Source organism: Ipomoea triloba, chromosome 15, assembly GCF_003576645.1.
Source record: "Ipomoea triloba cultivar NCNSP0323 chromosome 15, ASM357664v1".
NCBI lineage: Eukaryota > Viridiplantae > Streptophyta > Magnoliopsida > Solanales > Convolvulaceae > Ipomoea > Ipomoea triloba.
This window is the reverse complement of record NC_044930.1, coordinates 11,109,817-11,136,927: the sequence shown is the minus strand read 5'-3', so window position 1 is coordinate 11,136,927 and position 27,111 is coordinate 11,109,817. Positions and strand designations below refer to the sequence as shown.

Genomic DNA, 27,111 nt, shown 5'->3' with positions numbered 1-27,111 from the left:
TTAGGTGAATTGTTTATTAACCTTATTGATTTGAACCGATGAGCTCATGAGCTTCAAGCAAAACCCATCAATTAAAAAAGAAATAAAAATAACCTTGAAAAAGATTGTTGAGTCAGTGAGATTTCCTCTATCACCCAACTTTTCATAGTCACCATGTGTGGCGTTTATATGTAATTTTTTTATTATTAATTTGGACTCTATTTGCAAAAAGAATAAATAAATAAATAAATAAACACAAAAAAATAAAAAATAAAAAACTTGGACTCTAAATTGACTCTTTCACCTTCCACATTGTGCTAAGTGTACCTTTTCTTAAATGCAAACTAATTATTAAAAAAATTAATTGCCATGTTTTTAATAGACTTCTTTTCTTGTGACAAAAAGATAAAATCACCCGTTCCGACCCAACAATTTGCAGAGTTAATTATAATAACTCAACTGATCAACAAAAACTAGACTTGCCTACTTTTTTTTCTTCTAATAAACAGTATGGATGACAGCCATAACTTAACATGTCTACTTTTTCTCCGAGTATTGAGAAATTTAAAATACTAAATGGAGCCATGAAGTTTTTTTTTTTTCCTCAAATTCAAGAAAATTAACTAATTAATAAAAAAAAATCTCTCATCAATCATAACATAATTCACAGCTTCAAAGAATTTCACATTTTCCGGCAAAACCAAACCTAATTTCCAATAGTTTCAACATACCATCAAGTTCTCTTTTAAGTCTGCAAATGACATTATCCAACATTTTTCCCAAAGAGCAACATACCAGCAGATGTGTAGGGAATTTCCCACTCCCATAAAGTGAGCATTTCAAAAGGGGCTGAGTTACATTCCATACAACTAACACTCAACAAAGGAATAACACCTAAATACATTTTAATATACCGCCCTTAAACCACCAGGCAGGATAAGCGAGATGTTTCTTCAACTCCGGAATTAACACATCTACCATGCCTCTAAAAGTGGCAATCCTGCCATCAATTGATCCTTCAGGCATATTAGCCACGCCCACGACCTCCACCTGTCACCAAAACCAGTCCAAGATAAATGCAATTAGCAAATAAAGAGGTCATGTATAATCACCTCACAGATTGTGCACATCTATACGACTATACAAGAAGTCTATTGGGTAATTATTACCTAAGAACGCTAAAACTACATGACTGGGACCATGCACATAATAGACAATTTCAGGGTGGGTGTGGTTCGAACATAGGAATTGGAATCGGAATGGGAATCAAATACTTGGTAATTGGAATGTGTTTTGGTGAAAGTATTTTGCATGTTTGGTAGTAGGATGGAATTAGAATGATTAGCAATATTAGGGTGTATTTGGTTCGCACATGGGAATCAGAATCGGTATGGGTATCAAATACTTGGTGAAGGTAATGGGTTTTGGTGAAAGTATTTTGCATGTTTGGTAGTAGGGTGGAATGAGAATGATTATTAATAATTGGGGAAGAAAGGATGAAGGGAAATGAAACCCTTATTTAATAAGGATATGGGTTTTTCAATTAATGGAGTATTCCAAACCCATCATATAATAGTATTCTAAAAACCTGTCAACCAAACAATAAAACCCATACCTTATACCAAAACCAATCAACCAAACACACCCTTAATGTATGACCCTATAATCAGAATAAATAAATATTTTAAAAATACAAAAACAAAAAATCAAGGCAATTGATCTTAAGAGTGGCAATGAGCTGAGTAGGCAATGCAGTGAAGAAGTCGATGAAGTGAGGAGAGATGAATGAGGAGGCGACGAAATGAGGAGTGATAAGGCTGAATTAATGGAATGATACCTGATTTCAATTAGGTAATGAGTTTTGTAATTATAGGGGTAATCAAATCCTATACTTGTGTTTTAAAAAGTTGTCAACCAAACAATGTGTATGACTTTCATTCCCATTCCTTGTGTCCAACCCCATGAACCAAACACACCCTCATATTTCTCACCTACAAACTTTAAGTATAATTCAAAGAGGGAGGAAGGTGTTTCAGAGAGAGACCATCAGCATAAAAGAGTTATGGCTTCTAAGAAAGGCAATTGCACAAATTAATATACAATTGATTGAATTAAATTCATACCTTTTCCACCAGCCTTGACACCAGGACCTCCTTTCCCACGGCCTTTGGCACCTCCATCATCCATTCCACGCCCAATTCCTTTTCCCTGTCTCCCAGCAGCACCATCATCTCTACCTCTTCCCCTGCCACGCCCTACACCAGGTGGCTTCCTATCTGTGGAAGTATATAAAGCAATAGTATTAGTCAATTAGCTGCCTTTAACAAAATAGAAAATCAACAAGATATCATGTAAGCTTCAAGCATAATAAAGCAATATTCCAAGTAGTCTTATCATTAAAAATTTAGATGCATTGTTCTACTTGTAATAGTTTAATCTGCACTATCAAGGCAATAGTTTATCAAGTTTGCATATGATACAGGTATTAAACAAGTGAGTTTTATAATCCAGTACCAGCAAGGCAGGTTCTTAGTCCATAACCATAAGTACACAATTATACCCCAAGACGGCCAAAGGACAAAGAAAAGGAAAGGCAGCCATTTTATGCTAAGTTATACATTCTTCAAACATGCTGACACAATGGTATTTGTTAATGTTTATCCCTCAAACAAACTAGGATGAGTTCCTTATCAGATTTCTTTAAATAACAACACAGACTAGTAAATACAGGAAGGCTTCCAATGACCTTAAAATTATACTCCATAGTCCATAATAAAATAAACTTTAACCAAGCTTAAACTGCTCAACACATACACACAAAAAATTCTAAGTTATAGCCATACACAAATGTCCCAAGCACATCCTATACTTTTTTTTTTTTAATTTTTTTTGGAAATTCCGAAATTACATGTCCCCTTTTCTCTGTTCATTCATTTCCCATTTCTGGATGTGAGGGGAAAATAAATAACACTCTTTTAAAATGAATACAACTTTGGTAGCAATCCATATTAGTGGTTCATTTTAACTGGTAGTGATACTTCTAACAAGCAATAATCAAATTATAATAGTACCTGTCCGGCTTTTTGTTTCTTCTTGAACTTTATCAATCACCTAAGAAAAAGGCCACAAATGGCATTAGTCATGAGCATGTAACTAGAAAATATAAATGAAAAAATCAAACTCAAAGTGATGATTTAGTAAACTTGTAAAAAGAAACTAAAAGTGAATAATGGCATGATGAAAGCTCTGGTCAGCAAGCAACCAATCTCAGTTTTATCTTCAAAGTGATGCACTTCTACCAAAGATAGTCATATTGCAATTGCCTTAACTCCTTAAGGAGCACATCAATGTCAGATTTGGCTAAATTGCATCATCCCAGAAAAACAGTATTCGTTCTCAGAATAAGCACAAACATAATTCACTTCAAGTCTTCAACTCCACTTCAATTTTCTAGAACCCTTAATTGCAATTTTACCACAATCAGTACCCGCTTTTAGATTAGTTTTACACCAAACAGAGTACTAAAACATAGGAAGCAGTAAGAATTCCTGAAGGAACATGACATATACGTATTCACTAATAAGATGAAACTACTTGGGTAATACCAACTGCATTGGACTCCAAGACCGAATGGATTGTGCAGAAATTTAAAAATTTCATTGCCATGAAGAAACTACTTATGTATATCGAAGACTACTAACTATCACCTCCACCAACCATGATAATTAGTATGTTTTTTATGACATGGCCCAGACAAATATAGCCCAATATAGATGGCATTCATATATTAGAGAGATGAGTTCCTCTTAGATCAAGATTTGTTATAAGAAGCTCGAGTGGAAGAAAAACCCTCCAAGCCCAATGAAGAGTAGTGTATATTATTTAATTATGTGCAACTGGGCTTAAAGAAAGGGGAATTAAGTTGAAGGGGCTGTCGAAGCATGGTTAGAAGCCCAACAGCATTAGGATGTCACTTTCTAAATTAAAAGAGTTAAGACCTGCCACTTTTCTAATCTGAAAAACAGTTTCCACAAGTGTTAGTATTATGGCCATATCTCTCTCATATCACACCAGATTGAGGTGATTCAGAACTCTACAGAAAGTTAAGAGAATATCTACAACTTTCCTGTTTTGAGTTTCCAAAGATACAGAAAATATGGTGTGAAGTTCTACTCATGCAGAATGAGTCCCTATCTTAGATTTTTAAGTTGTTTTTATTTTAATTAGCCTATTTAGTGATTCAAAGCTAGGGTAGGGATAGAGTGGTGAGAGCTATGCTTTTAAATGCCCCAAAACTTGTATTAATTTTGCATCTTTTGACTTAATTGAATAAATTTTCTCTGTTTATTTTCAATTTGTTTTAAGACAAATACCCCAAGGGTTCACATTAGTTTTGAAGAAAGATGTGTTCATGGTTAGGAATTTGTAGTAAGCAAGCAACTGAAGATTTACAAGTTCAAGCAAGTTGAACAATTAGTACAATTAGTTGCAATGCAATATCAATCATCAAAACAAGTAAGGAAGAGAGTGAAATCATAATGGTCTATTAGAAATTGGAGCAAGTGCCCAAACCTCATCTGGGACTCGAAGATATTTAATTGTATTCCCACGAATATAACATTCTGGCATTCTCCAGAACCTATCTCCATCCTGCACCATGAACAATGGTTAAAAAAAAAATTATGCCTAGTAAATAGAATGCAGAAGAGAAACTTTTACATCACAAAGGATCAGTTAAGAAGTGATAAAATACCTTTGATGTACAGATGACTTCACGGAGATGAATATTCATCCATGTATCACAATTGACCAAATGCCCGTTATAAGTTTCCCCATTTTTCAGCTCCACAAGCTGCAATGATAAATATAATATGTTATATCAAGGCATCATTTGTTATACAAACAAATAATATGGGTTTCCTTATCAACCCAAAGTCAATAAGTTCCAATATATTTCTGCTAATAAACCAAACAAAAATATCAGAGAATTGAAAGTGAAAGTTAGTGTGATGAACTAAACAGTGTGTAGTGGAAAACCAGTATCCAAAAATAAAACAGATCAAACAGACATATAATTCATAGAATGAATACATATCATACAGTCAAAGGAAAAAATAACGAAACTTTACCATGGGATGCCCCTGGGCAGTTTTGAGGAGAGAGAGTGGAAGCTGATATTAGGAAAAAAAAAAAAAAAAATCGCCATCAGGAGCTTTAAAGAACAGATCTTTGTAAAATAAATAAATCCGAAAACCCATTAACCCTAGCTCCAGGAAAAAGAAAAACATTAAAAAGTACCATTTCAGAAGCACGTCAATCCAAATCTGGCTAGATCAAACAAGCTGCAAAATTTGAAGGGTAAAGAAGAATGAAGTTTTCTGGAGAAAAAAAAAATTGATAATTTTAAGAATATAAAGAGATTGAAGAGTCTTACCTCTCAGCGCATATAGGAGAGGAGAGAAAAATAGGGTTACCGGTAGGCGTTCAAGTTTGAAGTTGAAAGTGGGAAAGTAGCGAATGTTAAATGGTTTTAGAGCATTTTGAAACAAGAAGGGCAGCTGCCAGACACTAGCACTAGCAAGCAGAGTTCTCAGTAATTCGCAATGATTTACAAATGGGCCTCAATAATTTCCGGAAAACATATATATATATATATATATATATATATGAAGATTTCCGGAAAAATATTGTTGAGCATCTAACATTTTTTTTTTTGAAAATATGAGCATCTGACTTTTTTTTTTTTAAAACCAAATAACCAAATGTATTAGAATACTAGTTTTTTCTACGCGCGAAGACTTGTGCCTAATATTTAAACCCAATTAGTAAATCATTTTCAAATAGATATAATATTTTTGTTTTGAGCTATCGAAGTTTCATAGATATTCGAGTAAAATTTTTGTTGTGGATGTATTTGAAATTAACACAATAAATTCAAATTCATTATGATGAATATATTGAAATTAACATAATGTAATAGAGTCAGTAGTACTAAAAAAAACTATCTCAATTCAACAACTTTCACAGATTGATATCCAAAAATCCTGTCTCAATTCATCAACTACAATACATTATGTTGTTGCTCATTTATAATATTAATATTTTTTTAACATAATAGTGTGTACCTCTATATATATATATATATATATATATATATATATATATATAAATTTATAATTGTAGAATTCATATTAATATTATTGAAGTAAGAATTATAGAAATGATAAATTACTAAAAATAACTATGGTAATATTTAATTAAAATCTAAATGAATTCAAACTTACCATTGAAGAATGTAAGAAAAAATATTGTATATGCATGTGTATGGTAATTATAATGTGAAAAGATAACAGAAGTTATAACGGTAGGGATATTTTTGTCCAAAAAATTATGTAGTACAACTTTTATAGCATAAGGTACAACAAAAATTAATAGAAAAAACGGGCATAAACAAAGGATATAACCTAGATTGAAACTTATTATGTTTTTAGAAGTGTTCAATACAAGTAGGAATAGAATCAATCCAACTAGAAGAACCAGCCTCAGAACGAGCAGTCCGAGCTAATGCGTGAGTAACTTATTCGCTGATCGAGTAAGGAACTGAAAAAGACACCACTTCAAAGTGTCGGCATTCATTTATGACACAACCCGTATAAGAACAATCCGGCAGTGTACCATTGATCAGATTACAGACATTCTGACAATCCGAGAAAACCTTAATTTTCGTTATACCCGTCCTTAGCCCAAGAAAGAGCCTCCTTGATCGCAAGTGTCTGCGCAGGGGTGGATCATTTAAGCACCTAATAGGACCATTCTTGGCTGCCACAAAATTCCCATACATATCCTTGATCACCACACCAAAGTAACCCTGCTCAATGTCCGGAAACACCGCTGCATCCACAAACACCAACAACACGTCTTCATCATTTATCATTGCATGTGTATGGGAAATAGAATTAGTTTCAAGAGTGCTTACTCTATTCAAATTATCTCTCCAGTCATGAAACAATCGAGAAGCAGAATACCTCACATTGTTCGCAGACCACAGGTGCTGGTTCCAAACAACCTCATTCCTTTAATTTCCTTCCAACGTCAGATGGTCTCTTCACTGTCACGGGATAGGCGATTTAGCAGCCAAGTATCAAAAGGATGGAGCATTTGCAATTATATTATATTATATTATCTGACAAGGCTAGGCTAAGAGATCGAGGTAGAGACGCGAGCTAGGAATGTTTTAATTAAATGGGAATCCTTCAATGGCTTCCATAACCCAACGAGCACACCCCGTGCAACACCTGTGAGTCCTTCAATGCCAACTGCTCAGAATGCATGTGTTCCATAACCCATCCAATGAGAGCAAATCACCACCTGGATGTGTTCTTCCGTGGCCCTATGAACACAACCCAATGCAATACTTCAAACATGCACAGTTTTACTTCTGAAAACCAATTAAGGTGCATATATGGGCCAATGAAAAGGAGAAAACCTCGAATAGTGAGAGAAAAGGAAGGATTACTGAAATGCATGGCTGCAAATATAAACATAACCGTTCAAGGGAATTCTCTCACTCACAAATACGTAATATATAATATGTTGATGGATAGGAGAAGGCTGTATGTGTTGGAAATGCAATACATTCATATTAGTGATTTTTTCATTAGAAAATAAAATTAAAAAAAAAAAAACAAAAAGAAAAAAACTCACAGCTGTGCATGCGCTGCACAGACTGCGCACGCTGGCAGGTCTGCCGATCTTTTTTTTTGGGACTTCAGATTTTTTTTCCTCTTTATCTCTTTTTTTTTTCTTGATAATTCTATAGTCCCTAGCTGCTTGCCGTTGAAACCCGATCATTCGAAACAGCACCGACAAACTGAGGGTCTGGTGCCTATGATGTCATCGTCAAAGAACACTCGAATGGGCAAAACAAAAAAGAAAGAAATCATTGTCTTTCTCTGTCCGTGTTTAACGGTACCGGTCCTCTTTATTTCTTCTATTTGGCTCTTAAAAAATAAAAAAAAATAAAAACAAATACGTTTTCATAATATGCATAAATATTAAGTATTTCATAATTTAAAATAGAGTACAATCCATTTTTGATCTTAGACGTATTGTGTTTTAGACACATTTAGTCCGATTTTATTAATTTGACCACATTTTACCCATTTGGACAATGTTAGTCCAAAGTTAGTCTTACCGTTTGTGAGCCGTGAAGTACAAGGGCAATTTTGTCCTTTCAAGTATTCATCAGGCATCTTGTTACTTGGTCTCCTCAGTCAAACACAAAGAGACCAACAGGCCAACGACGAAACCCTTACATACCATCCGACCAAAACCACCAAACCCGACCTAAATCTTGTAGCTAAATCAAAGAAATTGAAAACCTAGGACGAAGTTTAACACCATCCTTGATCGTTGAAAGCTAGTACGATGGAAGTAAGCAAGATGGATCTTGTCAGAGAAGGCGACAAACTTCAATCGAAATGCATTCCCCATACAAATAGCACTTCCTCCTAAAAGTTGAAGAACCATAAGTACAGTTTGAGCTTTCTCCTTTAGAACCTTCCATTGAATCTTTGAAACACCTAAGAGAATTGGATCTTATCTTTGCTTTGAGCGCTGTTTCGTATTGTGGGTTTGCAAATGGTGAAGAACATTGGTGCTGAGCTTTACGCCTTTACAATACAACGCTGATTAAGTCCTGGACTTGAAAGGATGCAAATGCACCTCAAATACACGGCTGACAAACGGTAAGACTAACTTTGGACTAACATTGTCCAACTTTAACAAAGTCTGGGTAAAATGTGGTCAAATTAATAAAATCGGACTCAATGTGTCCAAGGCACAATAAGTCTAGGACTAAAAATGTATTTTACTCTTAAAAATATTATACTAATAAATAAAAGTAGTACACCAAAATACTAATAAATAGTTAAATAATACCAATTATCTCAAAGTCAATTTAAAATTAAATAAAAGAATATAATGTCTAAACTCTAAATTGCTAAATATTTTTAAATTTAAAAAAGTAAACATTCTAATTATTTATGTTTTTATTAAAATCTTTATTACAAATAGAAAAAATTGTTAAATAAGTCACAAATTAACTGCACCATCAAGCTTTTAAAAAAATTTCATATTAAACCTCGAACTCTTAAAAAAATACAATTAAAATATTTTTACATATAGCTTACTTGTTATTGTAGGTTATATTGACGTGACTTCTATGTGTAATTTTTTATATATACATGAATCACCCTTGAGTTATAAAAACTATTGATATTAGTTCTCAAAACTCTTTAAAAAGAAAAAGTGTAATTATAACTTTCTTATCTATTTATTTTATGGACTAAACTCGTCAGTAAATTAATAATTACTGCATTTCGAACAAGCATTCCGTTGTCGTCCAGCGGTTAGGATATCTGGCTTTCACCCAGGAGACCCGGGTTCGATTCCCGGCAACGGAAATTTTGTTTTCTGGACGAGAAAATCATCCTGTGACATCATGTGGTAAATATAAAGGTGATAGGCATTTTCCTTTCTAAATTTTATAAAGATTTCAGAATTCTTTTGTGGATAGGATATTCACTTGTCCACATTTTTAGCTATGAATGAAGAAATGACACACCCAAGTATATTGTTGGAGGCTCCTTGTGCTAAGCATAGGTCTAGTTTTTCAGTTGAACTCCTTGTGCGTGAGCAAAGGTCTAGTCTCTGTGTTCAGTTGAATTACTGGAAGTGTGCGGAGGTTGCAGGACAAGTTTGGGGAAGAAATGTAAAAAAAATGCAAAAGAAGGTGGTGCTAATGTTAACTATTATGAGTATGAGACTAGCGTAACGGTACGCTGACAGATCGATCACTCATTCCCAACTTTTATGCTGCAAATTGCTACAAGTTTCAACATTTCAGAAGGCCTAGATTGCAACAGGAAGATGCCCTGCGGTCTTTATTTTCTTCCAAAGTACAATCCACCGTTCAATCAGTAACTTACTCCGTAACCCATATATAGTGGCCAAAATATTTTTTTTTTAAAATTGCCATTTTAGCCCACTGACTATAGGGTCCTGTTAATTTCAGTCCACGACTTTCAAAACCGTTAATTTCGTACCTTAATTATTCAATTTTTATCGATTTCGGTCACTCAGGTCAAATCTCGCCTGAAATTAGTAAATCCTAAAATAATAAGCGTATTTTAATCATTTTACCCCTATTTCTTCTTCTCCGGCGAACTTCTTCTTCACCGGCGAACTTCTTCTCCTCCAGCGGACCAATTCAAAATGGCCAGTACAAATCTTGTAAGATATTAGCAGGTTTGAAAGTTGCCCCCCATCAATACAAATTTGGAACAAACTCCGTGAATGAGTGAAGACTTTCTCAACGCTATCCAACTCCAATCATTCATCCTCGTCAACTTTGTCTCTCCCGAAGGCCAAAGCATCGCACCTATTCATGCCGGATGCTTAGCCTTTTGCTTGGGAGTCGCTCCGGCGATCGGAGACAACTTGACGACGTACGACATCTTGCAGGAATACGACTTCCCGGTCGAGCAGCTGCACGGAGGAGACACCGGATAACATGGCGGCGGCTGCAAACAAAAGAGGGATGAAAACAAACATAAGGCAATGGAGGACGCACGGAACGCCGTGCTTCAGGGTTGGAAGAAAACAAACAAAAGGCAATGGAGTAAAAAGAGGGAAAAAATTAACAAAAGGCTAATTACAGAATTAACAGTAGACAAGTTAAATCGCGAGAAAATATGAAGAATCGCCGGAAAATATAAAGATTCGCCAGAGAAGAAGAAATAGGGGTAAAATGACTGAAATACCCTCATTATTTTAGGGTTTACTAATTTCCGACGAGATTTGGTGATAATTTGACCGGAGAGATCGAAATTGATAAAAATTGAATAATTAAGGTACGAAATTAACAATTTTAAAAATTGTGAACTGGAATTAACAGGACCCCTATAGTCAGTCAACTAAAATGGCAATTTTCTCTAATTTTTTAAAAAATAGTCTATTTCACTATTAATTTGCTATATTTTTAATTAAAAAAGCGTTCTACTTTTAACTTGAAATGATAAATACTCCCCGTCCCCAAAAATTACCCATGTTTGTGAAAAAGCCGGTTTGACTGTTTGAGGTTTCTTTTCGACATTATGCAAAAGCTATCTGCACACAACCCAGAATACAAAGCGCAATAACTCCCACCATGTTTGCCTATTCTCTTTCAACTTGTTTAAGGCTTGTATCAGCAGCAGTCAGGTCGGATACCACCACCAATCATACAAGTTGAAGCTGCGACTTTCACAAGCAAACTATATAAACCCTCTGACAAAATAAAAACCAAAATCTATATATATTTACACACATCTTCGAGCCAACATTTGTCTTTTAGGGAGAATAGTATAGTTCACAGTTAGACCTCCTCAAGAGGTTGTGCCATGCCCTTAGGGGACTAAAATCTTGAATGGTTACAGCATCACATTTTGCCTTGTTCCTTGCAAACAAACCTCTAGCTGAGAACAGTGTTATGTCAGTTGAGTCCATGTAATTCTTGATTCGTGATGCAAATCTGCCATTACCGGAGAAGCCCATTCTCAAATACGAGTCCTGATTTACATGGACATTGGTTTCAGCTGGCTCGGCTTCCAAAGGACACTCTCGTTTCAGTGCTGAGGAATGAGAATCGGGGTGTGTGTACGTCTCCATGCCAAAGGATTCCCAGTCGACCTGTTGCAGAATCCCAGCAGCTCGTTCTGTAACAGGAACATCATACTCCTGTGATTGCTTAGCTGCTAATCTGTCAACTTGTGCTTTTAGCTTCTCTAATCGATCACCAATTCTTGCAGACACGGCATCATAGAGCTTTCCTCTCGATATGTTCTGCTCCCCCTCCGCAGCAATAAGGTCATCAAATTCAATGGGATCACCAACAAGCACAGTCACCTATAAAGTTTTCAAATTGAATACGATCCAAAAGCTGGTAGTTTAAATTGACAAAAACTGTTGGATGCCAATAAAGTAAAACAAGATAAATAGGGCAACCACCTAAACCATTCCCCAACAAAAAAATCTCTTTAGAGCACAAGCACATACACACAAAACAGAATTAGAATGCTTAACAAATGAAATCTAACTTTGTCAGTTTGTCCCGGTTCCTTAGGATGCTAGGATCAGCATTCCTGAAAGACCTTCATAATCACATATCAAGAAAACCATAATATTAAATCTCCCCCCATACCCATTTTTCATGCAAAAGAAGGATTGTTGTGAAGTGGTCAGTATTTTACAACTTTAAGCAGCTACATGAGCACAGAGACGTACCGTCTTTCCAATCCTGGGAAACTTGGCTCCAATAGGCATTATTTCTTGCATGCCAGTATGCACAAATGGGACAACTATTGGTATACAGTCAGCATCCAGGATCAACCTATCAAAATATTAGCAGATCTCTTAGTTCTTGAATACATAAAAGAAAAGTATAAGGTTGACTGAAAATGAACCATGCACAATCTGAACTCTGCAGAAGTGTGGCTGATAGAAATAGAAGGAAGGGACTCTAAAACCAGTTTGTTTGTGTCACCACTGTACTCCTTCGTATAATCAGACTACCCAAGTCTCAAACCAAATCTGATAACAAGACTGTTTTGCATATCAAACTTAACAAGGAAGAAAATAGCAGCCTTACTTGAATAACAATGATGGATGCTATCTTCTAAAGGGTTCAAGCTCAAATTCCTCTTATTTATGTTTGTTCTTTTAGGGGAGGGGGATGGATAGCGAAGACAAAATCATTCTTCTCATGGTCATGCGAACTCCTATGCTTTACTGCTTTAGATTAATTATTTCTAACAATAACAGGAATTTTGAAGTTTTTGTAATTTGCATCCACTTTCACAAAATATTTACCCTTGGTCCAATAATCATACCTTCCAATGCCTCTTTTTGCAGAACCCATGGTTTTCCCACCATCTCGAGAACGACTACCTTCTGGGAATATGTGAACCCATCCACCACGGTTGAGTTTTGAAATAGCCATGTCCATACCCTATGGCAAAGCAAAGCAAAGAAATAGAATTAGCAATAAGCTCTGAAGTGTCTTTGCCCATGTGATGCTCTGAGAGACACTTGAGAGTTCCAGAATATAAAATGATTTGATGACAAAGTAGAACAAAGCTACTTCAAGTACAATGCATGATTGTTCAATAGGTTAGAAATGCCAAATTTTACTAATTTATAAAGCATAGCAAAAGCAAGAGTGCAAGTTGGTTTGCATATTTTTGTGACAAACAAAATACGTATCTCATAATTTCATTTGGTAATCTGGTTATATTATCTCAAAATTGTTCAGAAAATATTTAGTTAGCTTTTTGCTTCTTAAATAGTCATAAGGCAATATGAAATTGAGACTCATAATACCATATCACATACAAAACTTAACTGGACAAGGTTCAAGCCACCATCATATGAGAATAGAATATATCTAAACTAAAAAATTACAATCAATCAAATATATTTACTCTAAAAAGCACTAAACCATGAAAAGACATGTTTCAGTGTTGATAGAAGGCTTACAAATCTATATTCACTAATACCTCTCCAGAGATTATAAGCCACAAACTTTCAAAGACATCAGATATGAGAACTTTTAACTTTACATTTTCTAAATATAGAGTTAACATCCTACGCCATCATATGAGCACTGAAAGTACCTTTTGATAAATTCCATCACCACGGGAAACTGGTAGGACTTTAACAGATTTGAAGAATGCCGACGTTGCTGGATTTTTGAAGCATCGATCGGTTGCACATAGTGTCCATCTTAAAGTTTGAGCATCAAAAATAACACTTGGAGGAAGCAATGCAGCAATGACCAGTGGATCATCCATAGAAGCAACGTGATTGCTGACCTAAAATTAGTTCAAGTGCCATTTTGAATCACCAAGAGGCATAATATTGAAATAAGAACAGAATGTGCAATTTTTGGACACAGACGTTTGATCCCTATAGTTGTTAAATGGCAAAATCTTACCGTAATTAAAGGCTTGTCCCCTGGCCGATTGAGCACAGCTTGATGTAATTTCTCAGCACCATATATCTGTAATGATTGCTAACTTAATCTCCTGTTAACGAACAATTCCGCTACCATTTATCTAAAAGCAAATGGGCCTACAACTTACCTGAACTTGATTAAGGCCATGCATAAATACATGGCAAACATTTCCAAGAAGAGGAACAGCAACAGCTTGAAGCATACGTGTCAGGACTGAATCAGTTTCTGGATCCACATCCTTGCTAACTGCAGCCATAAGATCCAATTTTGTACATTTAACAAAAGAAAATGATGAAGAAAGGACAAGTACAGAAGTGAAAAGACCAGGCATATAATGGAATTAAAATTACATAGACAAGATCACAAGAAGTCTATAAACTGGGTTTAAAAGAAATGTTGACTATTAAAAGGCAAATAGCAAGACATAATTGCACTAAACTCTTTCAGAATATGTTTATCAAATTCACTAACAGATTCCATGTAGTTTAAATATTGTTTATTATACAAGGCATAAGTAAAAGCTTGGAAACCATGGCACCAAAAGTGTTCTACATTGAATATAGTTGTCATCAAGAGGCCCACAGGCCACAACAGTAACAATTCACCTTAGCCATACATGCAAATTCGCTAACTGATTCCATATTTCCATCTAGTTTAAATATTGTTTATTATACAAGGCATAATTAAAAGCTTGGAAACCATGGCACCAAAAGTGTTCTACATTGATATAGTTTTCATCAGGAGGCCCACGTAACAATTCACCTTAACCATACATGCAAAACAGATTAATCTTCTGATTCTTCTCTCAACTCAGCTTCCTTGTATATTACTATTAATTCTTGTCAAGATTATTTTGGCATTTCATTTTCCTGAGTTGGCAAGTTGCAACTATACTTTCTTATTTTTCAAGTTTGTATGAATAGACTACTAAATTTATTCAAAAATAAGAAAATTAAAGTGATCATCTTAGTATTAATATTTAATATGGACAATGAATTTAATCCAACTCCCAAAAGCCATAATGAAAAGCAATAATACCGATCAAACTAGCTTACTACATTCCCTAGTTCCATTGGGAGCAGTTAATAGAAAGTAAATGCTTTTGAAACAAATTTGTAGCTAAATAGACAGCGTGATCCGATATAGAGTAAAAGAAAGGCATCAGGATCAGAACCGACATTTGTAGAATCACAGGGCCCTAATACATATTCAGCAAATACTGAGATTCCAAGCATGTTGATGCATATTCGACAAATTAGAGGGGCAGAGATAGACCTCTTTTGCGGTAGAACTTGGAAGACGAAGGCAGAGACTCCTGACGGAAATCGCTAAAGCGCTGGGCCCATCTCTGCACAGTGGAGGCGAAGTAACCGTCTGATAACTTGGGGCGGCGACGGTGGTGATCGACGGCGACTCTGAGACGGTCTCGGAGGCGAAACTGCAGCGATCGGGCCTTGTCCTTCCACAGATCCACTCCACTCTCTATCCATCTGCCAGAAACCATTCTCAATTAGCTGAAAGCTTTCGGCTTCTCCAATCTCCACACTTAGATGTACGATGCGAAAGAGAACTGATCCAACGGATTTTTCCAGAAATAACGGCGCAGTGTGACATTTCAAGTGAAGAACGGTTAAACAGTCGGCTAGGTTTGTTGCTAAAGTGCGCGGGGCTGCTTTAGGCGCATTTTTCCCTTACCAAATGGATAATGAGCTAAATATCAAGGCGGGTCCCGCTGAATACGTGGCAAGAGAACTAGAGAAGTGGACTATGAAGCACACCTACGTCGTTTTGTCTATTTTTTTTTTTTTTTTATTAAATTAATAAACACATTGTTGAATTAGAGTTGTCCAAAAATGTGTGAATGTAGAGATTTCAATGTGTGAATGTAGAGTATAGAAATCGTGAATGTAGACTTATGATTGTGTAAATGTAGAGTTGCCCAGAAATGTGTGAATGTAGAGTATAGAAATCGTGAATGTAGAGTTATGCATGTGTGAATCTGTAATAGAGTTAAGAAGTTCTAGCAACTTGTAGCCATGTAATGTGTGAATGTGGAGTTCTTAAGTTGTGAATATAGAGTACAGGACATGTGAATATAGAGTTTTGAATGTGTGAATGCATAACAGTGGTAATATAGTTACTAAATATATAATCTTGTAATGTGTGAATGTGGAGTTTACAAAGTTTGAATGTAGAATATCATATAATCCTGTAATATGTGAATGTGGAGTATAGTGTATGTGAATGTAGAGTATAGTGTATGTGAATATAAACCCAGGTCCACCTTGCAAGGTGGACCTGGGTCCACGGCATAACAACCCGATGTCACACGCAGCCTAAAAGACAAAAAAAAAAAAAAAAAAAAAAAAAACTTCCTATAAAAAATTATAGGAAAAAGTGTCAAATAGGCCACTGAACTTATCGCTTTTGTGCAATTGGGCCATTGAACTTAAAAAGTGTGCAATTTAACCATCAAACAAGCAAAATTTGTGCAATTGGACCATTTTTACAAAATTTTTTAATTCAATTTGAGTTAAAAACATTTCAATATTGACTCACAACTAGTATGATAGAAGAAAATGTCACTCTTAATACATATATGTTAGTAATATAATTGGATTTTACTAGAAAATTTTTATAAAAATGGTCCAATTGCACAAATTTTACTTGTTTGATGGTTGAATTGCACACCTTTTAAGTTCAATGGCCTAATTGCACAAAAATGATAAGTTCAGTGGCCTATTTGACACTTTTTCCAAAATTATATAATCTATTCTTTCCGTGTTTGTGATATGAATCAAATTTTATTATATCTGTGGTTGGAAATAAGACTTAAATAATACTTCTTACCATTAGACTAATATCTTAGAAGATTTTTTGTCTCAACCCTCAATGAAGGAAAAATAGAGAGTAAAAAAAAAAAAAATCAATTTAGATTTTGTGAATACTATTAACTCTATTACAATGTAGTATCGTACCACTGGGGATTGAGAGAGCCACAGCTATGCCGCTTGACCATAAGGTCTTTGGCGATTTTGTGACTTTAAATTCAATCATTTTTTAATACTTCGTATAATTATATATTTGCAAATAGTTTACCCTTTTATAAAATAAATAAATAATATAAAATATTTTGTACATAAATCATTTTAATTAATATTCTAAACTCAAAACATATCTAACATATTTTATAAGAGACTCAAAACAATCATAAAGGAATACAAAAACGATCCATTACTGCATCTGCGTGTGATTTTTGTTGACCGGGATTGAGTTGTATGGTAATGGATCTCATATCCAATTTATCCGGTCATCTAAAAACATAATAAGTCTCAATCAAGGTTATATCCTTGATTTATGTCCCACCTTCTGTATGCTAATAAATGTATACATTTTGCTTTAAATGTTGTACACTTCAATGTTATTAGACAAAATTGTCCCTACTACATTCTTGTTATACAAAACTACCCTTACACCGTTATAACACTGTTAATTTTAACTCCATCATTATTACCATACACATATATCTATCATATCTTTTTCCTATTCTTTAATTATCATTTTATTAAAATCATTATATAATTAATTTAATGGTTGATTATATTTTAATTAAATTTCTATTAATGGTAAATCATATATGTGTGTATAGAATACATATATTATTTGTGTATATATAATTCGAATTATAAATTTTAATTATTTATTTGTATTTATTAATGTTTTAATATTGGGCATGAATTTTCGCGCATCGCGCGTACAAAATACTAATCAACATAATAAATGGGAAAACTTACACCCCCAACATGGGTGTTGTAAGTTGTAACCACTACCATTCCCAACTCATTTGTAGACAAATATTTCAATGGACTTCATCAAGGAACTAGTTAAGATTGGAGGAAAAAGTTTGTAATTTTTGTTGTGGTTGATAGATTCTAAAAATATGTGCATTTCATGGCATTGCAACGTTCATATACAATGCTCATAGTAGCACACCATTTTTACTGTAATGTTTTTAAGCTACACAGTCAACACAATATGAGAAATCAGACCAATCTTCTCTCAGTTGAGATTCCTGAGAGTAAATATTTATATATCAGTGTATGTATACTAAATTACTAATAAGCATCAAAGAAATAATAACCAAAAAATGAATATAAATATATATCACATCACTAAATTCAACCCATATATAAAACCTTGAAGCCTTGTTTAAGTGGCCAGAATCTTGATTATTAGTTTGAACCTTACTAAAAGTTACGGAGTACATACTTTTGGCCAACTACTATTAAAGTAAGAAATTTCTAAGTCACATTTACAAGATTCACACTCTATGCCTGAATCTTCATCATCACTGTCAATGGGACCCCAACTGTTCTTCTTACAAAGACGATGTTTAGTGCAACAAACAGGTTTTGGTGCTACACCCAGAAAATTACGCAACCACATCATCTTGATGATGTCTAGTAGTTTCCAACGAGCTTGTCTTACTTCCTTTCTACTTTGCTTTGACTTCTTCATTCTACCCAACACACTGATTCCATCTTTCTTATGTTCTCCCCCCAAATATATTGAAATTATGCAAACTGCATACTTGGATGCTACATGCCCTGCATTTGCTGCCTTCTTCAAGCACCCAAGTGCATATCCTTGTTCCTTTCTTTGCAAATAATCAACCTGCAAACATGTTGAAACCAATTGAAAAATATGGGATGGTTACTAAAAAAATCAGAGGTTACCTAAAGTCCTAAACTAATTAGACCGGTTGAAATCAGAAAAATAACAGAAGAAAAATATGAAATGACAAAAATACCCTTTCTAAAAATAGAAAAAGTCATAAGAAGAACTAAAAGTGCCCAAAAATAATAATCTGGATGTTAAATAGCAAAAACAATAGTTTATGACTAAATTTGAAATTGCTACTAATAAAAACTATCATGAATGGTCATATTCAGTACAAAAGTATTGATGTGGATAAGGTATGTATGATAAAGTAGGGATAGTATGTGTACCACTCCTCTCCTATATAATGCTTCTAAATTTCCAGCATCGACACACTTCTGCAAGAACAAAGATCTTCTCCTTTTATTTTCTGGAGTTTCTCGTTTCCACCTAAAGATTGAGATCTTGGCAAGTGATGCATGTTTATATACCAAGTTATCATCACCCAATTCATTCCATTCCCTACAGCTGTAAAACAACAAAGATTTGCACCTGTAAGATATAGCTATTATAGAAGTAACATAACACCAAAATTATCAAATTACTATACGATGTAAAAACTTAAATAGAAGAGGCTTGAGAATGGGGTTAACTAGTGCAACCATGCAAAAAAAATCAAGGCAATATGCAATTCATTCTTTTTTTTTTTTTTTTAACCAAATCATTAATGGGTTTTGGTCAATATCAAATTATCAATCACATCATCCTATCCCTTTGAAAGGATAAAATAATAAAAACCCATCAAATTATTGCAATTCAAGAAAACAAAATTCCCAGTCATGTATGTGTACCTTAATTTGGCATTTAAAAGATCACGTAATGAATGAGAAGCTACCCTTCCAAGAACATGGACAACTAACTCGCGAGGCAAGGAATGAATAGATGGAACAATATGAGTGATTTTGGTGTTGTAAGCTCTCCTCTTTCTTCTACCTCCTCCCTGTTCATCCATACTGTTTGCAATTAGAAACAAGAATATAATGCAAACAATGGTGGAGTCTTACGTGCCTTTTAAAGACAAGGTAATATATAAACACACTAGGAATAGGAAACAGTAGAAATCTGGAGTTTTGGCGTTTAATTTGTATCCTAGCAGAGTAGGATTCCTAATTTCATTAGGAAAGCGTGACCAAATTAGGAAACAATGTTTCATGCTTTTGAAACAAATTTACAGATAAATAAACAGTGTGATGGGATAAAGTTTAGTGTAAAGGAAAAGCATAAAATTAATTTCTAGAATCGCAAAGCTTCTAATACACATTCAGCACACACTGACATTCCAACCATGTTGTCGCATATTTGACGAATTACAGGCAGTTTTTTTTTTTTCTTATTCTTTTAGATAGCGAGTGAAACCCTACAATCCTTTCCGGTATAAGTAAATTCTGTCTTATGACTTTCGCTGACAAAGAATCAGAATGAAATAAATTAATTTAACTTAAATTAATGGATTTCATCTCTAGAACCACTGCAAAAATAAATCGTGAGTGACACAATTTAACAATCGTCATATCTTAGTTTTTATATAAGTGCAAAGTATCTTTTTTTTTTTTTTTTTTGAAAACACAAAGTATCTAATCTCAACATTTTATAATCCTTAGTCTTTTTCCTATGCATGTTTCTAGGGGGAAATTGACATAATAAATATGAAGAAATGGAGAGCAATTGACAAAAGTATGATGTTTTTCAAAAGTTGGCAGAAATATGAAAAACGCGTTTGGGAAATGCAGGTGGGTGTCAGAAACGCATTTCCCAAACGCGTTTGACTTTTTTTTTTTTTTCCAGAAATACGCACATCAAACGCATTTACATCAAACGCATTTCTGAAATGTGTTTGATGTGCGTATTTCTGAGAAAAAAAAGGTCAAACGCGTTTGGGAAATGCGTTTCTAACACCCACCCGCATTTCCCAAACACATTTTTCATATTTCTGTCAACTTTTGAAAAACGTCATATTTTTGTCAATTGCTCTCCATTTCTTCATATTTATGTCAATTTTCCGTTTCTCTTGGGTCATGACTTTTTAGTCAAGGAAAGTGGGATTTTTTGACTGAAATGGAACTTTCGATAAAGTAGGAGACAAAAATATGACTTTTCAAAAAGTTAGATAAAAGTATAAAATCTACGTTTTGGAAATGCATTTGGGGATCTAAAAGACATTTCCCAAACGCGAGTCAGTTTATTTTTTTTTTCTTCAGAAATGTCAACCTCACACGTGTTTGGGAAATGCATCTGACGAATTCTGAGTGTTTGAGCACCTCGCATTTGCCAAATGCATTTCTCTTATTATACGTGAAACGCATTTGCGAAATGCGTGTGACCTTTGCCGGAGTTGCCGGACTCCGGTCACGCCTACACATTTGCGAAATGTGTTTCTCGTATTTAACAAATGCGAGGTGGTCAAACACTCAGAACTCGTCAGACGCGTATGGCGTATAAAATACGTCAGACGCATTTTCCAAACGCGTGTGAGGTTGATATCTCTAAAAAAAATTAAAAAAAAAGCTGACTCGCGTTTGGAAAATGCATTTGACATCCCCAAATGTATTTCCTAAACGTAAATTTTCTATTTTTATCAACTTTCTAAAAAGTCATATTTTCGTATTCTACTCTATGGAAAGTTCCATTTCACTCAAAACCCATGAAACTGTCCCTCGGAGGGCGATTTTACCCTTTTTCCTTTTCTATTTGTATGTTTTCATGGAGCTCACACTAGAAGAGATCAGAGATGATAACCATGGCGGTCGCCCTTACGGAATCAATCGGCTCTACGGTTTCTAAGCACTTACGGGACCGACAGTCTCCGGTCTAAGATATGCAATTGACAACTGAGAGGGAGAATTTGCGACGAAATGGGCTTCAATACATCATCGCCAATCAAATTCGCCTTCTTCTTCTCCCTCTCTTTAGCACTAGCTTCCCGCTCCACCTCCGACACCGCATTCTTTCCTAACTTCTCCATTCGGAAGCTCAATCTCCGTCGTTTTTCTTCTTTATTGCCGTCGCCGGAATCGGCTGTCCCCAAGGCTACACCATCTGACTTGCTGGCGCTATTGGGAACAAAACAGCAGGCCTCCGCTATTGATGCCCGGGAGGCTCAGGAACTCCGCGCCTGCTTAAAATTCCTCGTTCCTTTCGTTCCCAGATACGAATCCTCGCAAGCTTGGAGCGCGCTGGGTTTGGAATTGAGTGGTTCCGAGGGTAGGCAAGAGGAGAATGAGCTTGTTTGGTGGCCACCGGAGCCGGTGATGGAGCTCGCACGCCTTGCCGTTGACTCTGGTGGTGATCCCGGGTCTATTCATTGGGCACTCGATCCTACGGTTATCCCTGTGAGTTCACTGTTATAACGAGAAGAAAACCACTCATATAAGTGTTCTCTTTAATTAGCAATAGAATAAATTTCAGTTTTGGTACTTGACTATTATACATGAATCAGGTTCTTGACTATTATAAATTTATAATTAGGTGCATAACTATATAATTTGTGTCACATTTGGTCATGCAAGCAACTATGGTAGGAAGTGCTCCTTCCGGAATAAGTAAATGCAGTGCTCCTTTCGGAAGAAGCAAATACTGTGCTCCTTTCTGGAAATGCTCCTTCAGGAAGCAAATGCATTGCTCTTTTCGGATTGAGCACCTAATTACATAGTCCTGCACCTAATTAGAAAATTTTAATAGTTAAAAGGACCAAATGTGAGTCATGTATAAAGGATCAAAAGTGAAATTTTCTCTTAGCAATATTACAGTTACTGGAGGAGTGCCACTTTCTGATGGAAATGTACCCTTTTAATCAAAAAGGGAAAAGTATTATGTTGATATCTTTATGGTTCTATGAATTGTGAATGCTAATGAAACTATGAAACAGTTGAGATTACTACTATAAAGAAGGAAATCTATTTGACACCTCATTTTGGTCCACACTAGCTAGTTGCAGCTTCTAGACTTTGATGTGTAAAATGTAATGCTTTTACAATAACAGGTTCCTGATGTCGAAGGGTCAAAGAAAAATCGGTGTGAGCTGACTAGAACTCCTTATGGGAGACATTTCATAAATGAGGTCAGAAGTCTGACACTGCTGCTATAAATTCTTTGTGGCCATACCATTCCCTTAATCTGCATGTTGATGTGTATTTAATCATTTTTTTTATTAGGAGATAAATTCATACCTAAAATTTTTGTTTGAGATGATTGTCAGTCGAGGCCCTGAGGTAGGACTGAATGTGTCATTGAATCGATATGACCTCTTTCATGGTCATCTCTTTCTTGCCACAGACTCTCGAAGGCTTGGTATTCTGTAAGTTGCAGGTCTCTCATTGCTTCTATATTATATTTAATTTGAAATAAAGATCTGATAATGATACTGATGGATTTATAGTGCCATAGACAATGTTCATGTACTTCTCTTTCATTTTATTATGGTTCCTCTTTTTTATTCACCATCTATTTACTGGAATGACAAGATTAGGGAGGTCAAATGGAGTCTTTAGTTGGTGTTAGGTGAAAGAAATGGAAGAAAGGAGACCACTTTCCATTGTTTGACTCTGATTGTTGTCAATGCGAAGTGCTAACATACTTTCATTTCCACTGTCCTTTGAGCTCAGATACTGCGATACCCTTTTTCCCAGAACCTTTCTACTCTAATCCCCTCTACCAAACTAGTCTCTGCTTTTGCTTCTCTTTATTATTTAGAATAGGCACCACACTTCCTGCCATTCTTGTTAATATTTCCTCACAAGTGTAACAACACAGAACCTATACAGATACACAACCTTTTTTTCTTTAATTTGTACTCATAGCTATGACAAAGAAAGAACTATTAAACTGATATGTAATAAACTAATAATGTATTCAATTATGTAGAAAAAAAAAATCAGGAACCACACTTCTTGCTCTGAAGGAAATCAGTATGTTTAATGATTTCTCTGCTGATAGATTGGACTTGAAATCTGTTTTATCTTCAGTTCGTCCAATCTTTCTTTGGTATGCTCATCAACTCATGCATTAAATTATTCAGGTTTCATGCTAAAGAATACCTGGCATATGATGAGAAAGTATTCCCAGTCAATATGGGCTACTGTCAAATAGGTAAGTATATAACTGCATCGTTTGAGTTCTTTGGGGTTTCTTTTACATCCTGAACATATTTGTGTGCATATATGCGGGGTATCTATAGTTATTATTTACTAATTTTCATCAGGGTCTAATGTGACATATGATGATTCAATCAATTTACGGAACATATTATGGCTAGCTCCTTTACCAAGTGAATCCACAAAGGAATGGTTGGCACCAGGTATCTCTGTATCATGAAAAAAAAGGATCTTGTTCTGAATTTGTTGATCTTCATTCCATTGTTATGTTACCTGAAGATTTTCTTAGCTACAAATTGAATATTGATGAATTCCTGTCCTGAAACGTTTGCAACTTATTTATACTAGTATGTTACTGCCTGCAAATTTATCCTGACTCCTGCTTCTGAAAGTGTGAACATGTCCATTTACCAGATTGACTGGTTTATTTGTGTACAATATCCAAATATAATCTTTGCTTGTACTAAAATTGATAGGAGTCCTTGTAGTCTTGGATGCACATCCGGATGGTGTCATATATCGGGACCTCATACCAGAGTACGTCAATTTTGTGAGGACCCTTTATGAAGGTTTGTGTCTTCTCTGTAAAGTAGCCTTTCATTCACCTCACTGTCAAAGCTTTGCCTTCCTAAGGTTTTTGCTGTCTATTAGATGATTTTGGGCAGGCTGTAGTTGATGTTAACTACTTAAATGTGGGAATTGAAGCTCCCGAGTTTCAGCTTTTCATTTGCTGACACATTCTGGAGGTAGACAGCTCATTTTCCCACACTATCTGTGAGATCTTGAGTAGGGTTTATTGCTTATAAGAATCTGATGGATATTTCTTTTCCTAGTGCAGCTCCATTATTTTTTCATATTTGATGCCGTGGTGCTTGAATGGATGATTCCAGAAAGAAGACATATTAATTCTCTTGAACAGTGAAATCTTCAGTTTCTTTATTGCTAATAATGCACAAACAGCTGTCTGTTGAAAAGAAAAAGATTAAGCCAAACTTGAATTTCTTGCTGCAAAGGTACTCAGCCTGTGCCCTGTGGGATTAGTGAATATCATACATTATTTTTGCTTTGTTGGTACAAGAATATCATACATTCATACTTTTTTAGTCAACTTGAAATTCCATTGCCAATTAAGCTTTTATTTTTGTATATTTTTATATATTCTTTTCACAAGAAAATTGTCCTTGATTCTTCAACTCTCAATGGTGTAGTAGTGGAATTTGATACTTTGATAACATCCAAATCACAGTGTTGCTATATATTTGTCTATTACCCCCACTGCATAAGAGAGTTGCTATGTATTAAATTATTTGAGGGTCTCCTTGAATAATACTGTGTATCTCTTTTAAAAATTTTGAAAATAGATATATGCGAAATTCTCTCCATTTTGTTTAATTCTACACCCCTTTTTTGTTAACTCATTAATCATTATAAGCCAATTAAAAGTTTTATTTGTCAAAGACCTTGTGGTCTAGTGGCACCCTGTTGCACTCCCACATGGGAGAGGGTGGGTTCGAGCCTCTTTGTGCTTCATTTGGTTGAGAAAGTAGTTATGAACGGATACTACATTGTAACAGAGTCAACAGTACTAAAAAAGAAAGTCTTATTTGGTTTTTACATGTAGTTTAAATCTAAACTAATAGGAGTATAGAGGGGGCAAATTTTACCATAGACCATGTTGCAGTGTCGTTTTGGTTTTTTTTTTTTTTTTTTGTTCGTTCGCCTTTGACGTGTCTGGTGCAATTGAAGATTTAGTTATTTTGTTTGATTTTTTTTTAAATGCTTCAAGTAAGATATATTGATCTAATACATTCAACTGCTTACAATATAAATAATCGAATGAATGATGACAAAGCATGTAAAAGAACATAATCATGTTCACCGTCTAAAAAGTATTTTCTTCATTCATATAAAAGAGTTTGTATAACCAATTGTTTTGTGTAAAAGATTTGAAGAGTCATCAAAGCATGTAAAAGAACATAATCATGTTTACCGTCTAAAAAGTATTTTCTTCATTCATATAAAAGAGTTTGTATAACCAATTGTCTTGTGTAAAAGATTTGAAGAGTAGTTGCATTTGTGGATGGCATTAAGGGTGTGTTTGGAAAGCAGGAAAATGATTTCTGGAAAATGAATCATTTTCCAAAAATCATTTTCCTTTCTTGTGTTTGGCTGCAGAGCAAAAAACTATGTTTGTGTGTTTGGTTCATTTTTCAGAAAATAGGCCGGAAAATGAACAAAATTGTATAATTAAATATTTTAGTTAATTTGTTTAAATACAACATTTATAATAACAATTTTCAATATAATCAACAAATAATTAATAAAATATCAAAACAACTAACCAAAGTATTACAATTGAAAAAATCACCACAATAATGTTACAAATCATTCATTTATAACAAAAAAATCATAATATCTCAAAAAAATAATAAAAAATACATAATAAAAAAAAATAAATTTGAGGAAACTAGTTCGTAGGATTGGTTTCCGAAACCAGTCACGGACTGGTTTCGGAAATCTATTTCTTCAATCAGTGATTCAATCAGTGAAATCAGTCTATTTTGCTCAGAAGAAGAGGAAGAAACATAGCTTAGGTTGATGATAGGAAGATGACAATGGCAAGAGAAAGAAGAAAATGAGTGTTGGAAGCCAAAGGCAAGAGAAGAGGCGGAGAGGAGAGAAATGGGCAACAGCTGAGAGGAGAGCAACAGAGGACTTGGAAAATGACTTCCCCAAAAAAAAGGAGAAGTCATTTTCCTCCAAATGACCCTCATTTTCCATTGACTATTGGATTGTTTTCTTTGACCATATTTTCCTTGGCCTTCCCAAACACCTAAAACCCGGAAAACAATTTCCAAAAATCATTTTCCCGATTTCCAAACACACCCTAAGTTTTTCATAATCAATGTATACAATATTGAATTTTTTGAAGAGTAGTCGCACATGGAAATCGGAATTAGAATGAGTATGAAATACTTGGTAATAGTAATGAGTTTTAGTAAAAATCTTTTGCATGTTTGGTAATAGGATGGAATGAGAATAATTATTAATAGTCGAGGAAGCAATTAAGAAGGAAGGGGATGAAACCCTTGTTTTATTAGAGAATAAGTTTTGCAATTAAGGAATAATCAAAACCCATAATAGTGTTCTAAAAACCTGTCAACCAAACAATAACAATGACTTTGATACCCTTGATAGCTAAACCTGTCAATCAAACACACCCTAAATCATACGCAAATGCTAAAAACCCAGTGGCAAACGACATAACTG

General features: G+C 34.8%; 4 protein-coding genes and 2 non-coding genes across 6 annotated transcripts; 2 read left to right on the top strand and 4 right to left on the bottom strand.

Moving 5' to 3' along the window:
- Nucleotides 1-624: 624 nt before the first annotated feature.
- LOC116006071 (probable U6 snRNA-associated Sm-like protein LSm4) lies at nucleotides 625-5,592 on the bottom strand. Its single transcript, XM_031246332.1, has 8 exons — nucleotides 5,414-5,592; nucleotides 5,278-5,321; nucleotides 5,109-5,150; nucleotides 4,733-4,831; nucleotides 4,552-4,629; nucleotides 3,051-3,090; nucleotides 2,103-2,255; nucleotides 625-1,029 (listed from the first exon to the last, which is right to left on the bottom strand). The coding sequence occupies exons 2-8, from the start codon at nucleotides 5,278-5,280 to the stop codon at nucleotides 1,007-1,009; spliced, it is 438 nt and encodes a 145-aa protein (XP_031102192.1). The 5' UTR covers nucleotides 5,281-5,321; nucleotides 5,414-5,592; the 3' UTR covers nucleotides 625-1,006.
- LOC116007732 lies at nucleotides 3,225-3,358 on the bottom strand. Its single transcript, XR_004095335.1, has one exon. It is a non-coding gene; the product is annotated as a small nucleolar RNA snoR127 (small nucleolar RNA).
- A 3,779-nt stretch (nucleotides 5,593-9,371) lies between the features above and the next one.
- TRNAE-UUC lies at nucleotides 9,372-9,443 on the top strand. The gene has a single exon. It is a non-coding gene; the product is annotated as a tRNA-Glu (tRNA).
- A 1,734-nt stretch (nucleotides 9,444-11,177) lies between these two features.
- LOC116007691 (tafazzin) lies at nucleotides 11,178-15,690 on the bottom strand. The gene is made up of 7 exons (XM_031248437.1): nucleotides 15,308-15,690; nucleotides 14,160-14,278; nucleotides 14,012-14,077; nucleotides 13,692-13,889; nucleotides 12,909-13,027; nucleotides 12,304-12,409; nucleotides 11,178-11,925 (listed from the first exon to the last, which is right to left on the bottom strand). Exons 1-7 carry the CDS (start codon nucleotides 15,534-15,536, stop codon nucleotides 11,371-11,373), a joined length of 1,392 nt encoding a protein of 463 aa, XP_031104297.1. The 5' UTR covers nucleotides 15,537-15,690; the 3' UTR covers nucleotides 11,178-11,370.
- A 2,596-nt stretch (nucleotides 15,691-18,286) lies between these two features.
- Nucleotides 18,287-19,703, bottom strand: LOC116005675 (putative F-box protein At1g67623). The gene is made up of 3 exons (XM_031245919.1): nucleotides 19,543-19,703; nucleotides 19,042-19,243; nucleotides 18,287-18,706 (listed from the first exon to the last, which is right to left on the bottom strand). Exons 1-3 carry the CDS (start codon nucleotides 19,701-19,703, stop codon nucleotides 18,287-18,289), a joined length of 783 nt encoding a protein of 260 aa, XP_031101779.1.
- Nucleotides 19,704-21,383: 1,680 nt separating this feature from the next.
- On the top strand, nucleotides 21,384-25,081 carry LOC116005987. The gene is made up of 8 exons (XM_031246227.1): nucleotides 21,384-22,080; nucleotides 22,731-22,808; nucleotides 22,903-23,045; nucleotides 23,766-23,836; nucleotides 23,949-24,044; nucleotides 24,318-24,410; nucleotides 24,493-24,587; nucleotides 24,680-25,081. Exons 1-7 carry the CDS (start codon nucleotides 21,604-21,606, stop codon nucleotides 24,573-24,575), a joined length of 1,041 nt encoding a protein of 346 aa, XP_031102087.1. The 5' UTR covers nucleotides 21,384-21,603; the 3' UTR covers nucleotides 24,576-24,587; nucleotides 24,680-25,081.
- The last annotated feature ends 2,030 nt before the right edge of the window (nucleotides 25,082-27,111 follow it).